The sequence below is a fragment of the Natator depressus genome, chromosome 6 (genome assembly GCF_965152275.1).
Source record: "Natator depressus isolate rNatDep1 chromosome 6, rNatDep2.hap1, whole genome shotgun sequence".
NCBI classification, from domain to species: Eukaryota; Metazoa; Chordata; order Testudines; family Cheloniidae; genus Natator; species Natator depressus.
In genome coordinates this window covers 45,891,193-45,904,768 of record NC_134239.1, presented here as the reverse complement: position 1 = coordinate 45,904,768, position 13,576 = coordinate 45,891,193, and the positions used below count along the sequence as shown (strand labels likewise).

The window sequence follows — 13,576 nt, the reverse complement described above, 5'->3', positions numbered from 1 at the left end:
TTTACAAACCTTTAGTTTATGACATTATATTTATTTGTGTTTTTAAATGGTAATGATTGATAATCTTATTGTAAGTACATAGGCTAGAGTGACATTTTAAAACCTACTATAGCTGCCAGAGCACCTTGGCTCCCATGCTTTGACTGCTAACGATTCTCAAAACTGAATTGCAAAACCCGATCCAGCATCAGCAGGATTTGGGGCCTGATCTAAATAACTCTTATTTATGTAAGCAGCTATCCTAATTCATGCAAAATAGTCCTATTAAAATCAGTGGGATGACTGATTGCTATATTGAAGAAGACTTTATTTTCCTGTTTGCATGCTTCTAGCATTAGTTTTTATTATAGATTATGCTGTTCCCATCCTATATACACATTGCAACTGCTTTCTTGTAATTATAGCTCTTTTAAAGATTTTTTTTTAATGGAGTTTAATGTTTATTCCATCCAAATATATGAAGCCATTTTTTGTTCTCAGGCTATGAACATAACTCTCATTTGAGTCAATACATTTCAACTGTTAAATATGTAATGTGTCTCTTTTAGCAAAGAAATGCCACCTTTTGGGGCCATAAAATACAGTGAATTGAAAGCTAACACCTAATATATTTTTCATTAAATACAGATGTTCAATGCAAAACTCATTCTTTCAGCATTCATAAAAGGCAGCAGAACTAAAATATTCCAGTTTAATATATAAAAATGCAATAATCAAACTGCTAATGTAATTGTATCGTTAAAAGGCAAGAGAAGATAGAAAGCATTTTTCTGCATCTGTTTAAAAAGGAATATATATTTTAAGTTTATTGCTTTAATCAGATTTATAAAAGTAGCCAAGAGAATAGCCAAGTCCATAAATCATAGGATATCATAGGCATTTAAAATGAGGGTTATTTTACCTATATAGAAAATCCTAAAGAGTCTGCATTTAAAACAATAAAACTTCAGTTATAGTTAAAGATATTAATGTATGTATCTTACAAGAGAGTTCTATAATACTGCCTTTTAAAATAAAACAGCTTCTAATATGTCCATTCTTTAAATTAGCTTTCTGATAGTTTTGGCACCTTCGACCAAAGGGTCAAAATGGAAAATATTTTTCATTATTAACAATAGAAAATGTAGGCCAACATAGTGGTGAAGGTATTAAGATGCTGGGACACTGACTTTTTTGTGTCTGGGGGCTATTAATTTAATTCCTGGCTCCAGAAGAGCTGCATGCACCACTAAAATAATGTCAGTTATGCAAAGGCTTCCATTGTGATGCAGTGCTGCTACTGCTCTTCTGCCACCTGCAGAAGTCATTATATACACTAGAGGCTACAATGTGAAATATACAGTGGAGAGAATCAAGGCTAAAAAATGAAGGGGAAAAAAAGATTTTACGTCAAACAGATGTTCTTGAAAGAATAAATGTATCAGAAATAGCAAGTTTAACTTGAACCAGAAAAGTGAGTCTGTTGTTGCATCTGAGAATCACATGCTTTAAAGATCTTATTTTATTCCTCTCTGGTTTTAGCCTACAAAATGAAGAACACTGGGGACTGTTTTCCTTCAAGGTGTTACATTATTGTCAAAGTACCTAAAAGCTTTCCAGCAATTTCAAAGGCATGGTCAGATAAATCCTACTATGGTAGCCTTTTGATTTTTGTGCTTTTGTAAATTAAAATTTGATTAAAATTGTTCTGGTTTGTATATTTTTGGACAAAAACATTCAAAATGAAATGTTTCAAAAATGTATTTTGTTTTAAAGGGGTAGAAAAAAGGAATTTATTTTAAAAAAAGGGAATGTGGTTCAAACAAAACAACCCAACCTCTCTCTTTTCTCCCCTCTGTCCTTTTTTTTAATGGAAGCGTGAGACAGTTTTTTAAAATGATTATTATTGTATGTACTGCATTGTATTATTGTGTGCAGTCAGAGATTTAGGGACAACTAGTGCATGGGACTAATAGCCATTGGTGGACCTATCCTCCATGAATTCATCTAATTCTTTTTTGAATCCAGTTATACTTTTGGCCTTCACACCATCCCTGGCAACAAGTTCCAAAGGTTGACTATTCATTGTGTGAAGTACTTCCTTATATTTTAAACCTGCTGCCTATTAATTTCATTGGGTGACCCCTGGTTCTTGTGTTATGTGAAGAGGTAAATAACCCTTCCTTATTCATTTTCTGCACATCATGATCATTTTAGAGATTGTTATCATATCTCCCCTTACTCATCTCTTTTCTCAGCTGAAGAGTCCCAGTCTTTTTAACCTCTTCTCAGATGAAAGTTGTTCCAGACCCTTAATCATTTTTGTTGCCCTTCTCTGTATTTTTTCTAATTCTAATATATCTTTTTTTGAGTTGGGGAGACTAGAACTACACTCAGTACTCAAGGTGTGGACGTACCATGGAATTATATAGTGGAATGATCGTTCTTGTCTTATTATGATTTCTAACATTCTTCTGTCTTTTTCAATTGTCATTGAACATTGAGCAGCTGTTTTCAGAGAACTATCCACAATGACTCCAAGATCTCTTTCTTGAGTGGTAACAGCTAATTTAGACCCCATCATTTTGTATGTACAGTTGGGATTATGTTTTCCAATGTGCATTACTTTGCATTTATCAACATTGAATTTCATCTGCCATTTTCTTGCCCAGTCACTCAGGTTTGTGAGATCCCTTCGTAAATCCACGTCTGACTGTGAAGAGTTAACTGTCTCAAGTAATTTAGTACTGTCTGCAAACTATGCCACCTCACTGTCTACCTCTTTTTCCAGATAATTTATGAATATGTTGAACAGCCCAGGTCCCAGTACATTTCCTTGGGGGACCCCGCTATTTACTTCTCTCCACTGTGAAAACTGACCATTTATCCCTTCCCTTTGTTTTCTACCTTTTAACCAGTTACTGATCGAAGAGAGATCCTTCACTCTTATTCTAGGACTGCCTACTTTGCTTAAAAGTCATTGGTGAGGGATCTTGTCAAAAAGCTTTTTGAAAGTCCATGTACACTATATCCATTGGATCACACTTGTCCACATATTTGTTGAACCCCTCAAGGAATTCTAATATATTGGCGAGGCATGATTTCCCTGTACAAAAGCCATGTTGATCTTCCCCAACATATTGTGCTCACCTGTGTCTGATATTTCTGGTTTTTTTTTCTTTTTTTTCTTTTTTTTTTTTAACTAGAACAAGCTCCAATTAATTTGCCTGGTATTGAAGTTCAGTTGCCTCATTTCTCCTCTATAGGAAGGCTTGACAGAATTCAATTTTTATTTTTTATATAATTTTGATTGGTAATATCGATCATTTTAAATCATTTTATTATTTTTATCTATTTCTAATTTTCACACTTGCAGGAAATTATGGAGGGTATCAGAAAATAATTATTTAATGAAAGAAGGCATTGAGATTCAAAATTTTTATAACAGTTAAAACAAAATTGTCAACTACACATGTCAAAATATACAAATTAAGTATCCTTAAATCAAATTCTTAAGTTTTCAAGCAGCATTTTCTTACTTTGCTTATCTGTAAATTTCAGTTACTATCAGTGGAAATATTTTTATCGTTTGTGCGTGTATAGTGAAATCCACGGTTTCTCACACTGATAGAAGTCTAATCCTTCCAAGCCTATCTAGAGCAGTGGTTTCTAAACTTGTTCCGCCGCTTGTGCAGGGAAAGCCCCTGGCGGGCCGGGCTGGTTTGTTTACCTGCCGCATCTGCAGGTTCGGCCGATCGTGGCTCCCAGTGGCTGCGGTTCACTGCTCCAGGCCAATGGGAGCCACTGGAAGTGGCACGGGCCGAGGGACGTACTGGCCACCGCTTACAGCAGCTCCCATTGGCCTGGAGCAGTGAACCGCGGCCACTGGGAGCCGCGATTGGCCGAACCTGAGGACGTGGCAGGTAAACAAACTGGGCCAGCCCGCCAGGGTCTTTCCCTGCACAAGCGACAGAACAAGTTTGGGAACCACTGATCTATAGGCTTGGCACCCTGGTTGGATTTCATCTGCTATGATGCACCAGGATGTCCCATCTTGGAGAGTGGAAGCAGTGTATCATGTGAGATATAGTCCACCAGGGAGCCAGCCTGTAGAGTTCAGTGGGGAAATGAGGCAACTAAACTTCAATCCTCATGAAGCAATGTGACAGCATTACCAAAATCAAAATATTTTTGTTTATGAGCATTTAGTTTTTAGGCCAAATAAATTGGTAATTTTCCATGGAAAGTAGACACTCCTTTAATGAAAAAAATCATTTTGTTAAACTCAACTTTCCGTCAAAAAACAATTTTGACCGAAAATTGTCAGCACCTTCCAGGATCAAACCCTAAATTAACAATGAAATAGAAATTAACCTCTCATCTCTAAATCTGGGGACTATTGGGAGTGAGGGTGAAGCTTGCAGTGTACTTGTTCTGCGGATAAATTTAAGACATTATGCTGCAGGGCTGTCAATCTGGCACCTTTTAATGTCACTAAAATAAAAAAGTGGTCCTGTATAGTCAGAAATGGTAAAATAAGATTAACAGAATATGGCATATTAGTTGGACTCATTCTACAAAAATGTGTTGTTTGACAAGACGAATGTTTAACAACACCATCCCAAAGAAAACAGCAAATTATCCAACCAAAAAAATGTATCCAAAAAATTGTGTCTCAGTGCCAGGAAAATAGCAGCAAGACTAAATGATAAAAAACTCAGTGTAATGCGAGTTATTCAGTTAAGGCTTGTTTCTAAGCCCATTGAAGTTAATGGAAAAACTCCCATTGACCTCAGTGGGTTTGGTTTATGGATTTTCCTTGCAAATCCAGTATTTACATTTCCTGTGTAGACACAGACATCCTTTTTTTCCATGTTAATTTTCTTCTTGCCTTTCAGGTAGGGAAATAACGGCAGAAACTTTTATGGAGAAGTTGGATAATGGTGCCTTGCTCTGTCGACTAGCTGAGACCCTACAAGAGAAATTTAAAGAAAACAGTTTTGATGCAAACAAGCCTGGCAAAGTAAGTCTTAGATAACATGTTGTCGCATATGTTATCAGCATTTGGGATCTGTAACTTCATGGATCTAATTGTATTTGAGAGTTTCAGAGGTTCTTGTTTGTGGAGGCTCTACCCCTCAGAACCTGGGACCGCTACTTCACATAGAAAAATGAGAAAATAAAACTCTAGTAAAATCAGTATACATTCCTCCAAATGCTGAGTGCTTTTTCACATATGCCAATTCTTTCACAAAAATGAGCTATTTTAGAAATCGTGCAGGTATCCTCGACAATGTAGTGCACATTTCATTGGAGGCTCTGTTACAGCAGCACTTCAGTGAACAGCCTGGAATCCACAGAAGAGCAGCAAATGTTGCTTTGAAATGTGTTCTTAAATGGACTGCCTCAAAGACCACTGGGGACAATGAAAGTCTTTCTATTTGCTTCAGTGAACTTCTGATCAGCCCTAAAGTCTGCTTCTGCTCTTCAAAGTAACATTGTAAAAATGGCATAGTAGAATTTCATGTTCATTGTCTTTCAGTGAGTTCCCTATCAAATGAACACAGTGTACAAGTAAAAAAAGATGGTTTTTCTAACTGCCAGTCCTGAAAACAAAGCCTGAACTCTCAGAGTCAAGCTTGGCTCTTTCCATCTTACACATCTTCACCTGTAATAATTTTGGTAACATCTGCCATACATTCAATTAGAGCTGGGCTGCAGGAATGGCTGCAGTTGCTGTTACAGGCCATCTGTGATCACTGTAGCACTTGCTCTGCCTGAAGCCAGGCAGCCATGTGGCCTGTCTGTCTCCCCATGCTGAATCACCGTAGGGAATGAGCTGCCAAGCGGAGAAGAAGGCAGTCACAGGGCAGAGATGAGGGGCCTAGTACTAGCACCAGGATCCCCAGCATCCTACCAGAGAGTCACCTATCCCAGTGTCTGGCTTTCTCCCTATGAATACAGCCAACTCCCCTGAGCCTCCAGATTACCTCTAAACAGGCTTTCCTAGCCCCTCCCCCTCCAAAAGTGGACACCCAGTTCTCTCTGAGAATCCCAGTTTTCCCTGCTTCCTCCTCTTCAGCAATCCCAGACTCCCTCCAGCACCCTTAGTTTGTTCGGCACCCATCCATCTCAGACTCCATCTGGCACTTACCTGCCATCTATCCTAGCAGCTCCTCAGAGTCACTCCCACTTACACTAGCCACAAGCTGCCAGATTTTCTGCAGTTCCTGTCCTTCACTTGCCACTGACTGAGGCAGGATGTGTTGACCATAAGTTAAAGTTTATGGTCGTATGCAGATGTTTGTACATATGCAAAACTCACAAACACAAGTCAAAGAAATTGGTGCAGTGATAAATGATGACAGGTCAGGACTACAGAGCAATCTAGATCTCATCTCTTGAAGAAACATGCATTATTACAGCTAAATGCAAAGCCATTTGTCTAGGAACCAAGAATGTAGGACTGTATTTTGGAAAGCAATGACTCAGAAAAGGACTTAGGGGTCATGATAGATAAGTTAATCATAAGTTTTCCGTGTGATGTGGCGGCTAAAAGAGCAAATACTAGGGTTGTGTGTATATAACCAATGGAATATCGAGTAGGAGTAGGGAGGTGCTATTTCCTCTATATATAGCATTGGTAAAACCATTACTGGAATATTATCACCAGTTCTGTTGTCAACACTTTGAAAAGGATGTTGACAAATAGGCAAGGGTTCAGAAAAGTGCTATAGGAATGATCTGAGATCTTGAAAATATGCTTTACAATGAGAGGCTAAAGAATTTAATGAAGAGAAGGTTAAGAGTTCAGTTTATAAGTACTGATATAAGGAAAAGATTTCTGATAGTAGACAACTCTTTAGTCTAGCAAAGGCATAACAAGATCCAATGGCTGGAAGCTGAAGCTAGACAAATTCAGACTAAAAATAAGGTGCACATTTTTTATTGTGGATGCAACTAACCTTTGGAACTACATACTTTAGGATGTGGTAGATTTTCCATCACTTGAACTCTTTAAATCAGGATTGGATTTCTTTGTAATACAAAGTTATGCCCTCGCTCAACCACTACTTATGGGCTTGATGAAGAAACCATAATTCTATGGTCTGTGCTGTGCAAGAGATCACATTGGATGATTGGAGTGGTCTCTTCTGGCCTTAAAGTCTTCTAATCTAGATGCAGTTAGTTTATCATATAGTTTGCATAAAATGTCACACCTGGGGCTGTGCAAAATTTGGCAGCTATGAGTTTTACTTAAGTTTTATCAATTATTAATTGCTAGGGGGATCAAAAAATTGAAAATTTGAATTTTTTGACAAAAAAGACACTTTGTGGAAGTTTTTCCTATTCTGTGACCCCCTCTATTTACCACAGTTTATTTATTTATCGTATTAAAGAAGAAAGTTTAATGCAAGTTATGGTGGTCCACCTAAAATGTTGACATAGAACTACCATTGGTAGCTCTCCTTTATAGAGTTCTGCTGTCTCTTGGTGAGCCAGAAAGTCAGTCATTTGCACAGGTTGGCGTAAACTTTCAGAAGGGATGGACTAGATGACCTCTTGAGGTCCATTCTTGCCGTACATTTCTATGATTCTATGTTTACTTTCTCCTCCCCTCTCCTACTTTCTATATAGACTATTGAGGAATTTGATAGGTGGATGAGACAGGTTTTTGAATCAAGATGGATTAGCCAGTAGTTACAATTTAACAAATATTTTATGAAATCAACACCTCAAGCAATGCAGTTCTGCTGGATACCTGCACTTTGGTTTTCTGTATCATCACATTATCACATACCTTTGTTATCTGATTTGCTTGGAGAGAGAGATGATGTTAGCAAGGGCCACCTCCTCAGATCTTGTGACATTCTGGGCTTACACTAACACCAGGTGAGAATTTGGCCCTAAAAGAGCCAAAATTCACTGAACTCACTCTTTGGAGTAAGTATGGCAGCAGGTCAAGAATAGGACAATTAGAATTTTGGCAATCTGTTATACTGTAATTATTCAGATTTATAGGTCATTTTCTTTGTCAATCTGGTATAATCAATTGAAATAACATAGAAAAATCTCAGTCCAAAGCTATTTCTCAATGTATATTTCATATTTGGAATAATAAGAATTCAAAGAAATGACAGTGTAATGGCTGTGTGTCATTACAAACTATTAGGGGTCTGTTTATCCTTTCATATTGTAATTCCCTAAGGTAGCAGTCCTAGGCAGTAGACTTCATAACTGGAAAGTTTGACTCTTGGTGCCAAGGAAATTTATATGAGAATCATTGTGTATGAAATTTAGCATAGTAAGAATTCTACAATACTCTCTGGAATCATTACTGTATACCATGTTAATAATATATGTGGTATTCTGGAGTCATTAGGTTGTTACTCAGTGCATAGGAATAAAGAAACATAACAGGCTTTTACCCAGCAGCCCCCTCGAAGATGACATTTTTGGCAGCTGGCTCTATTAGACACTCCAGCTTCTATTAAAATAGAGAAAGCACTTAGATCCTTTAAAAAAAAAAATAGAAGCTGACTGATATAAAAGGAATGGCAGCCAGAATAACTGGCTTGGAGGCAGCAGCCAGGCCAAAGTTGAGTGTGGGGGAGGCAGACAGTGTAGGGTGAGACCAGGGGAGACAGATAATGGGAAAATCCCACAAGGTACTGCCATAATCCTAAAGACCAGAGGGAATTTAAACTACCTCCAAACGTGGAGCTCTCCCTTCTGTGTGAGCTGCTTCTCAACTGGCAGTTCAGGCTCCATAAAATACTTTGGGTTTAATTCATTTTTACAAGTTTAAGGAAAAACATACATCCTGTTACCTCAGGTGTACATTGCTAATCCCTGGGCCCTTCTAAAAGTCTTTTAGTTGTCTGCCTTAGATGTCATGTCCAATAACACATCTAGGAATGCATTAAAATGGATAATGCACACACAGAATCACTGAAGGAAGTTATTGTTCATTTGTTCATTGGAATTGCATGGAGCCTGAGTAATGCTTACATAAGCAGTACCACTGATCCAATGGAACTACTCCTACTGCAAGGTAGTATCACAGTCTGGCCCTTTTAGTTATAGGAGAGTAAAAAAATCCAGGAGGGTTGGGCAGTTTGGGGAGTACGGCTTTGATGGGATTGTTCCCCTCCCTTTTCCTCAACTGCTTAGGAGCCCCACACAGGAATTGGTCTTTGGAGTGGGGGAGTGCAAGAATTAGGAGGGAGTGAACCAATGGCAGAGCTGTTTCTACAGCATTATCCTCTCTCCAACCTAGAGGACCCTGATAGCATTAATTAAATTGCTTCCCCCTCTGTGATGTAGAGGCATCCCTGTGGTATTAGGATACTTCCAGAAGAAGCAGTGGGCTGGAAATTCCCTGGCTGAACAAGAAACTGGAAAGGGAAGTGGGGAGCCAAAGCCAGCATGAAAGCATAGGCTCTGCATGGGTCTTGAGGGATCCCTGGTTTCTGGGGCTGAATTCTCTGATACTTCCGCAGGCAAGCACAGCAAAATGCTGCTTCCCTGAGGGACAAATTTGAAATAAATTCTCTGAGGTCAAATACAGTTTCATGCCCCTTATGCATACGAGGTCGAATTTTCAAAAATGTATATGTTATTTAGGAGGTTAATTCCTTAGCCCCATAGATTTAGGCTGATCAATTATTCAGGGCCAGATTTTCCAAGGTATTTATTCACATAAAGATTCAGAAAGGCAACAACTGGGATTTTTGAAAGCACCCATTTTTAATTAGGTACCTATGTGCTCCTTAAAATCCTACTTAGTGCCTTTGTATGTCTTTATGCACCTAAATATCTTTGAAAATCTGGCCTGTAGGGACTTTTGAAAATTCTGTTCATGGTACATATTGATTAGAGGTCTGATCCTACACTGCTGAATCAGTTAAAACTCCTCCTGCCATTAATGGGAACTTTGCACATGGACTGCTGGAGACCCTGGAGCGCAGTCAGTGTAGAATGCATTCTGCAAAAGAGGCTGCATTTTTCTTTCAGAAGCATAATGTGCTGTTTGCAATATCAAATGAGTCATAATCCTGCAGGTTTAGTAAACTGGCAGATACAGAGATAGTGAAATTAATAAATGCCAGAGACTTGTACAGTAGTAAATGTCTGAAACTACCCATGTTGCAGTTAATGACTTGCTGCCCAGAAACTTCTTATTACAACAAATGCAATTCCATAAAAGTGATTCATGTTGCAGGATGCCATTTTGTAATTTTCTCCCACTGGCTTAGATTTCATCTCCTAAATCTCCAGGCAATATTTTACTTTTCCTGACAGATAGTTAATTTGAGAATTTCACAGCTGTACAAACAAATTTAAAGCATCAAGGCATGTGTGGTATGCACTGAGCGCACATTTGCTAGGAATGATTTAAGTAACTTGTAAGATTTTAAAGTAAGCTCAAATAAAATGTGTTAATAGTTATCAGTATTTTAATATACAAGACATAATATTCTGCCCACAGTACTTAAAGCTGGATGTATATTTATGCTGAATTATCATTGAATTCCATTAAGGTCATAATGGTTGTGTGGCAAATAAAAGCAAATAAAACATTCAGTAGACATATTTTTCAGTCTTCAGAGGTTCATACAGACTCATTCTTGGTTTTTTTATGACCTCTCAGAAGGGGTGTCTTAGCTCAGCTTGTCTTCAAATATTTTTTTTTATATATAAGCCTGAATCATGGGTCTGAATCCAAATCTCTTCCCTCCCGCCCCCTCCCCCTTGGCCCCAATTGGGAGAGTCTGCATCTTGGGCTTTGATTTGGGCCAGTAATGGAGGTAGGCCTGAGCTTCATAGTGGATTTAGATGGACTTTAGGATTTTTACATGTGGTGAGGGGACTGGAGACAGCTTTCCAGTGTGTCTTCTTTGTCTAATGGGAGCTAAGTTAAAATGACTCTATAGGATTAGACTACATATGCAATGAAATTCAGCTACTGTATTAATAGAGGAACAAATTTAGCATTTGGATGCAGACATATGCAGCTCCCATTGAGATTGTGTTCAGAATTTGACCCAAAGATAGTGATTACGTTTGCAATCATTGTTCAGAGTCTGTATTTTCAGGATGTGTCTCTTCTTTGGTTCACACTGTCCATCCCTTAATCACATTACAGATGTCTATAGTACTTTTTGGTCTTGTTCCAAGTCCAAAGCTTCCATTTGTGGCAATGGAAAATATATACAATGAATCAGATCCTCAGCAGGTGTAAATTGATGTAGCCACATTGATTTCAGTGGAGCTATGCTGATTTGCATCAGCTGAGGACCTGGCCCAGTGACTGCAGAGTATCCATGTTGAGCTTTACAGTGAAGATGGGAGGTGTACATTGAGAATTGGAGAAGAGTATTTTGCCCTAAATAAACTCTCCCATGAGAATATATCTCATGTTAAAGAGTGCCTCTTTGACAGCTCAGAGAAGCTAAGCAGTTGTCACTTGTAGAGCTCATATAGTGGTGAAAACTTATAAAATTCAAAATCTCTGTTCTCCTTTTAAAAAAATATGTATTAAAGGGCACTGTGTGTCTGTGTGTAAATGGGGAAGGATGTTCTTATGGCTAAAGCACACGACTAGAAAGCTGGAGACCCAAGTTAGTTTCGAGCTCTGCTGTCGACTTGCTATTTGATCTTGGGCAAAACACTTAACATGTCTATGCTTCCTCTTCCCACATGTGAATTAGGAATAAAATGTATCCTGGATGATTTTTTAAGGCCTAATTCATTAATGTTTGTAAAGTGCTTTGAGATTCTCAAATTGTAGGTACTATATGTTATTGTATGGGTCCTGGGCCCGAGTTAGGTTGTTTCCTTTGGGAGGAGAAATTAATTACATGAGATGAATCAGGTCTTTTTTTTGGCAAGCCTGTTTATTTTAAAAAACGTACACAATGCCTGTTTCCCTGAACAAAGTAAAGACATACAACAGGAGGTACTTTCCGTCCAAGCCTCCCTTTCCAGATGGTCCTGTGCCCCAAGGAGTTCTTCCTCTGTTCCCTCCTAGGGCCATGCTCACAACACTTCTCTCACTGTCTGCTGATTTTATTTTGCCTTCTGGCTACTTTCTGCCTGTTGCATGCATGTAGTGTTCTTGTAGCCATGTTGGTCCGAGGATATTAGTGAGAGAAGGTCGGTGAGGGAATATTTTCTATTGGACCAACTTCTGGTGGTGAGAGAGACAAGCTTTCAAGCTTCAGAGAGCTGTGACCTGAGGAAGAGCTCTGTGTAACCTCAGAAGCTTGTCTCTCTCTCCAGCTTAAGTTGGTCCAGTAAAAGATATTACCACACCCATCTTGTACACACACAGCTATAACCAATCAATGCCACAGCTCCTTCCTTTGCAATCAGTCTGCAGGGAAATTTCTCAGTCCACATGGCTTAGCTGCTGATTTGGCCTTTCATGTGGCCTCATAATGCAAGCCACCGTTTAGGTGTCTCTAGCTATCTTGCTCTATAACTTCTTCTGTTTAGCTGGAATGAAGGGTGGCTAGCACACCATGAGCTTTAGAAGGTCTGTCAATGACTATAGATGGGGGGATGCTATGGCATTCTGGGTTGCAGTCCAGACCAGTGAGGGGCTGTGTCACCACCTGCCCTGCAAGCTGAGGTGTCTCACAATGCTTTGCTGCTGTGGTTCCTAACCTGGGTTCCTCACACAAAGCCAAACAGCATGCAGGCCACACTCAGAGTGTCTTTGTATAGCCACAGCTCTAGTCCAGCAGCTCTGACCCCAGCAGCTTGTTAACAAACATCAGCCACACTCTGGCTTCCAACAGCCTTAGTTACTACATGCAGGGTAACCCCAACACACTGCCAGTCTCAGATTTTTCCCAAAAAACATATGTTCTGAAGTGTCCAGCCCTCTCCTGGACAGTCCAGATATACTAGGTCTGTCACCCCTCTAAAGGGATCAAGATTCAACAGTTTGGCACATTAAATGGAGTTACTCACGCAGTTCACAACACTGGATTAGTTCTGATTAGAGAATAAAACAAGTTTGTTCGCTTACAAAGAAAGAGATTTTAAGTGAACACAAGAAATGTTGCATTAAAGTCAGAAACAGTTATAAGAAAAATGAAGATAAAATGCTTTCTAAACTTCACAAACTAGACTTGGCTCAAGGTGAAGTTTCTTATCACATTTCCAGTAATTTTGCTGACCAAACTCTCAGGCCAGGATCTGGTCCCAGTGGCTGGCTGTCTTGCCTTCTTAGGTGAAAAAAGACAGCTGGATAGGGAAAGAGAGCTTGGGGTGCTTTTGACCCTCATTTTTATATTTCAGTCACCCTTTGAAAAGCATTTTCATGAGAGTAATCCCTAGTTAAAGTTCTTTTTGGCTGAGAATAAGGACACATGGAGTCTGGTGGAGGAGGGAGGCTTCATGCTGTTTCTTTTCACCTGTGTTTGCTGAAATGCAAATTTTCTTTGTCTTCTTTCTTCCCCCTCTCACTATTTGAAGACTCTGTTTACAGCTTATATTCAAATGGAGGTAAACACACATCCCTTATTAAAGACAGGCCTGGTTGACCACTTCTACCTAATGAGGGCTAGGTGAGTTTGAACATGTG

General features: G+C 39.0%; 1 protein-coding gene across 6 annotated transcripts in view; it reads left to right on the top strand.

Annotated features, from left to right (window-relative positions):
* GAS2 (growth arrest specific 2) overlaps window positions 1–13,576 on the top strand; it is a 194,899-nt gene that overhangs the window by 90,819 nt on the left and 90,504 nt on the right. For all 6 annotated transcript variants that reach the window (XM_074955181.1, XM_074955180.1, XM_074955178.1 and 3 more), the window contains one exon: window positions 4,878–5,002. In XM_074955181.1, coding sequence (XP_074811282.1) covers window positions 4,878–5,002 — 125 coding nt within the window. The remainder of the gene's footprint in view (window positions 1–4,877; window positions 5,003–13,576) is intronic.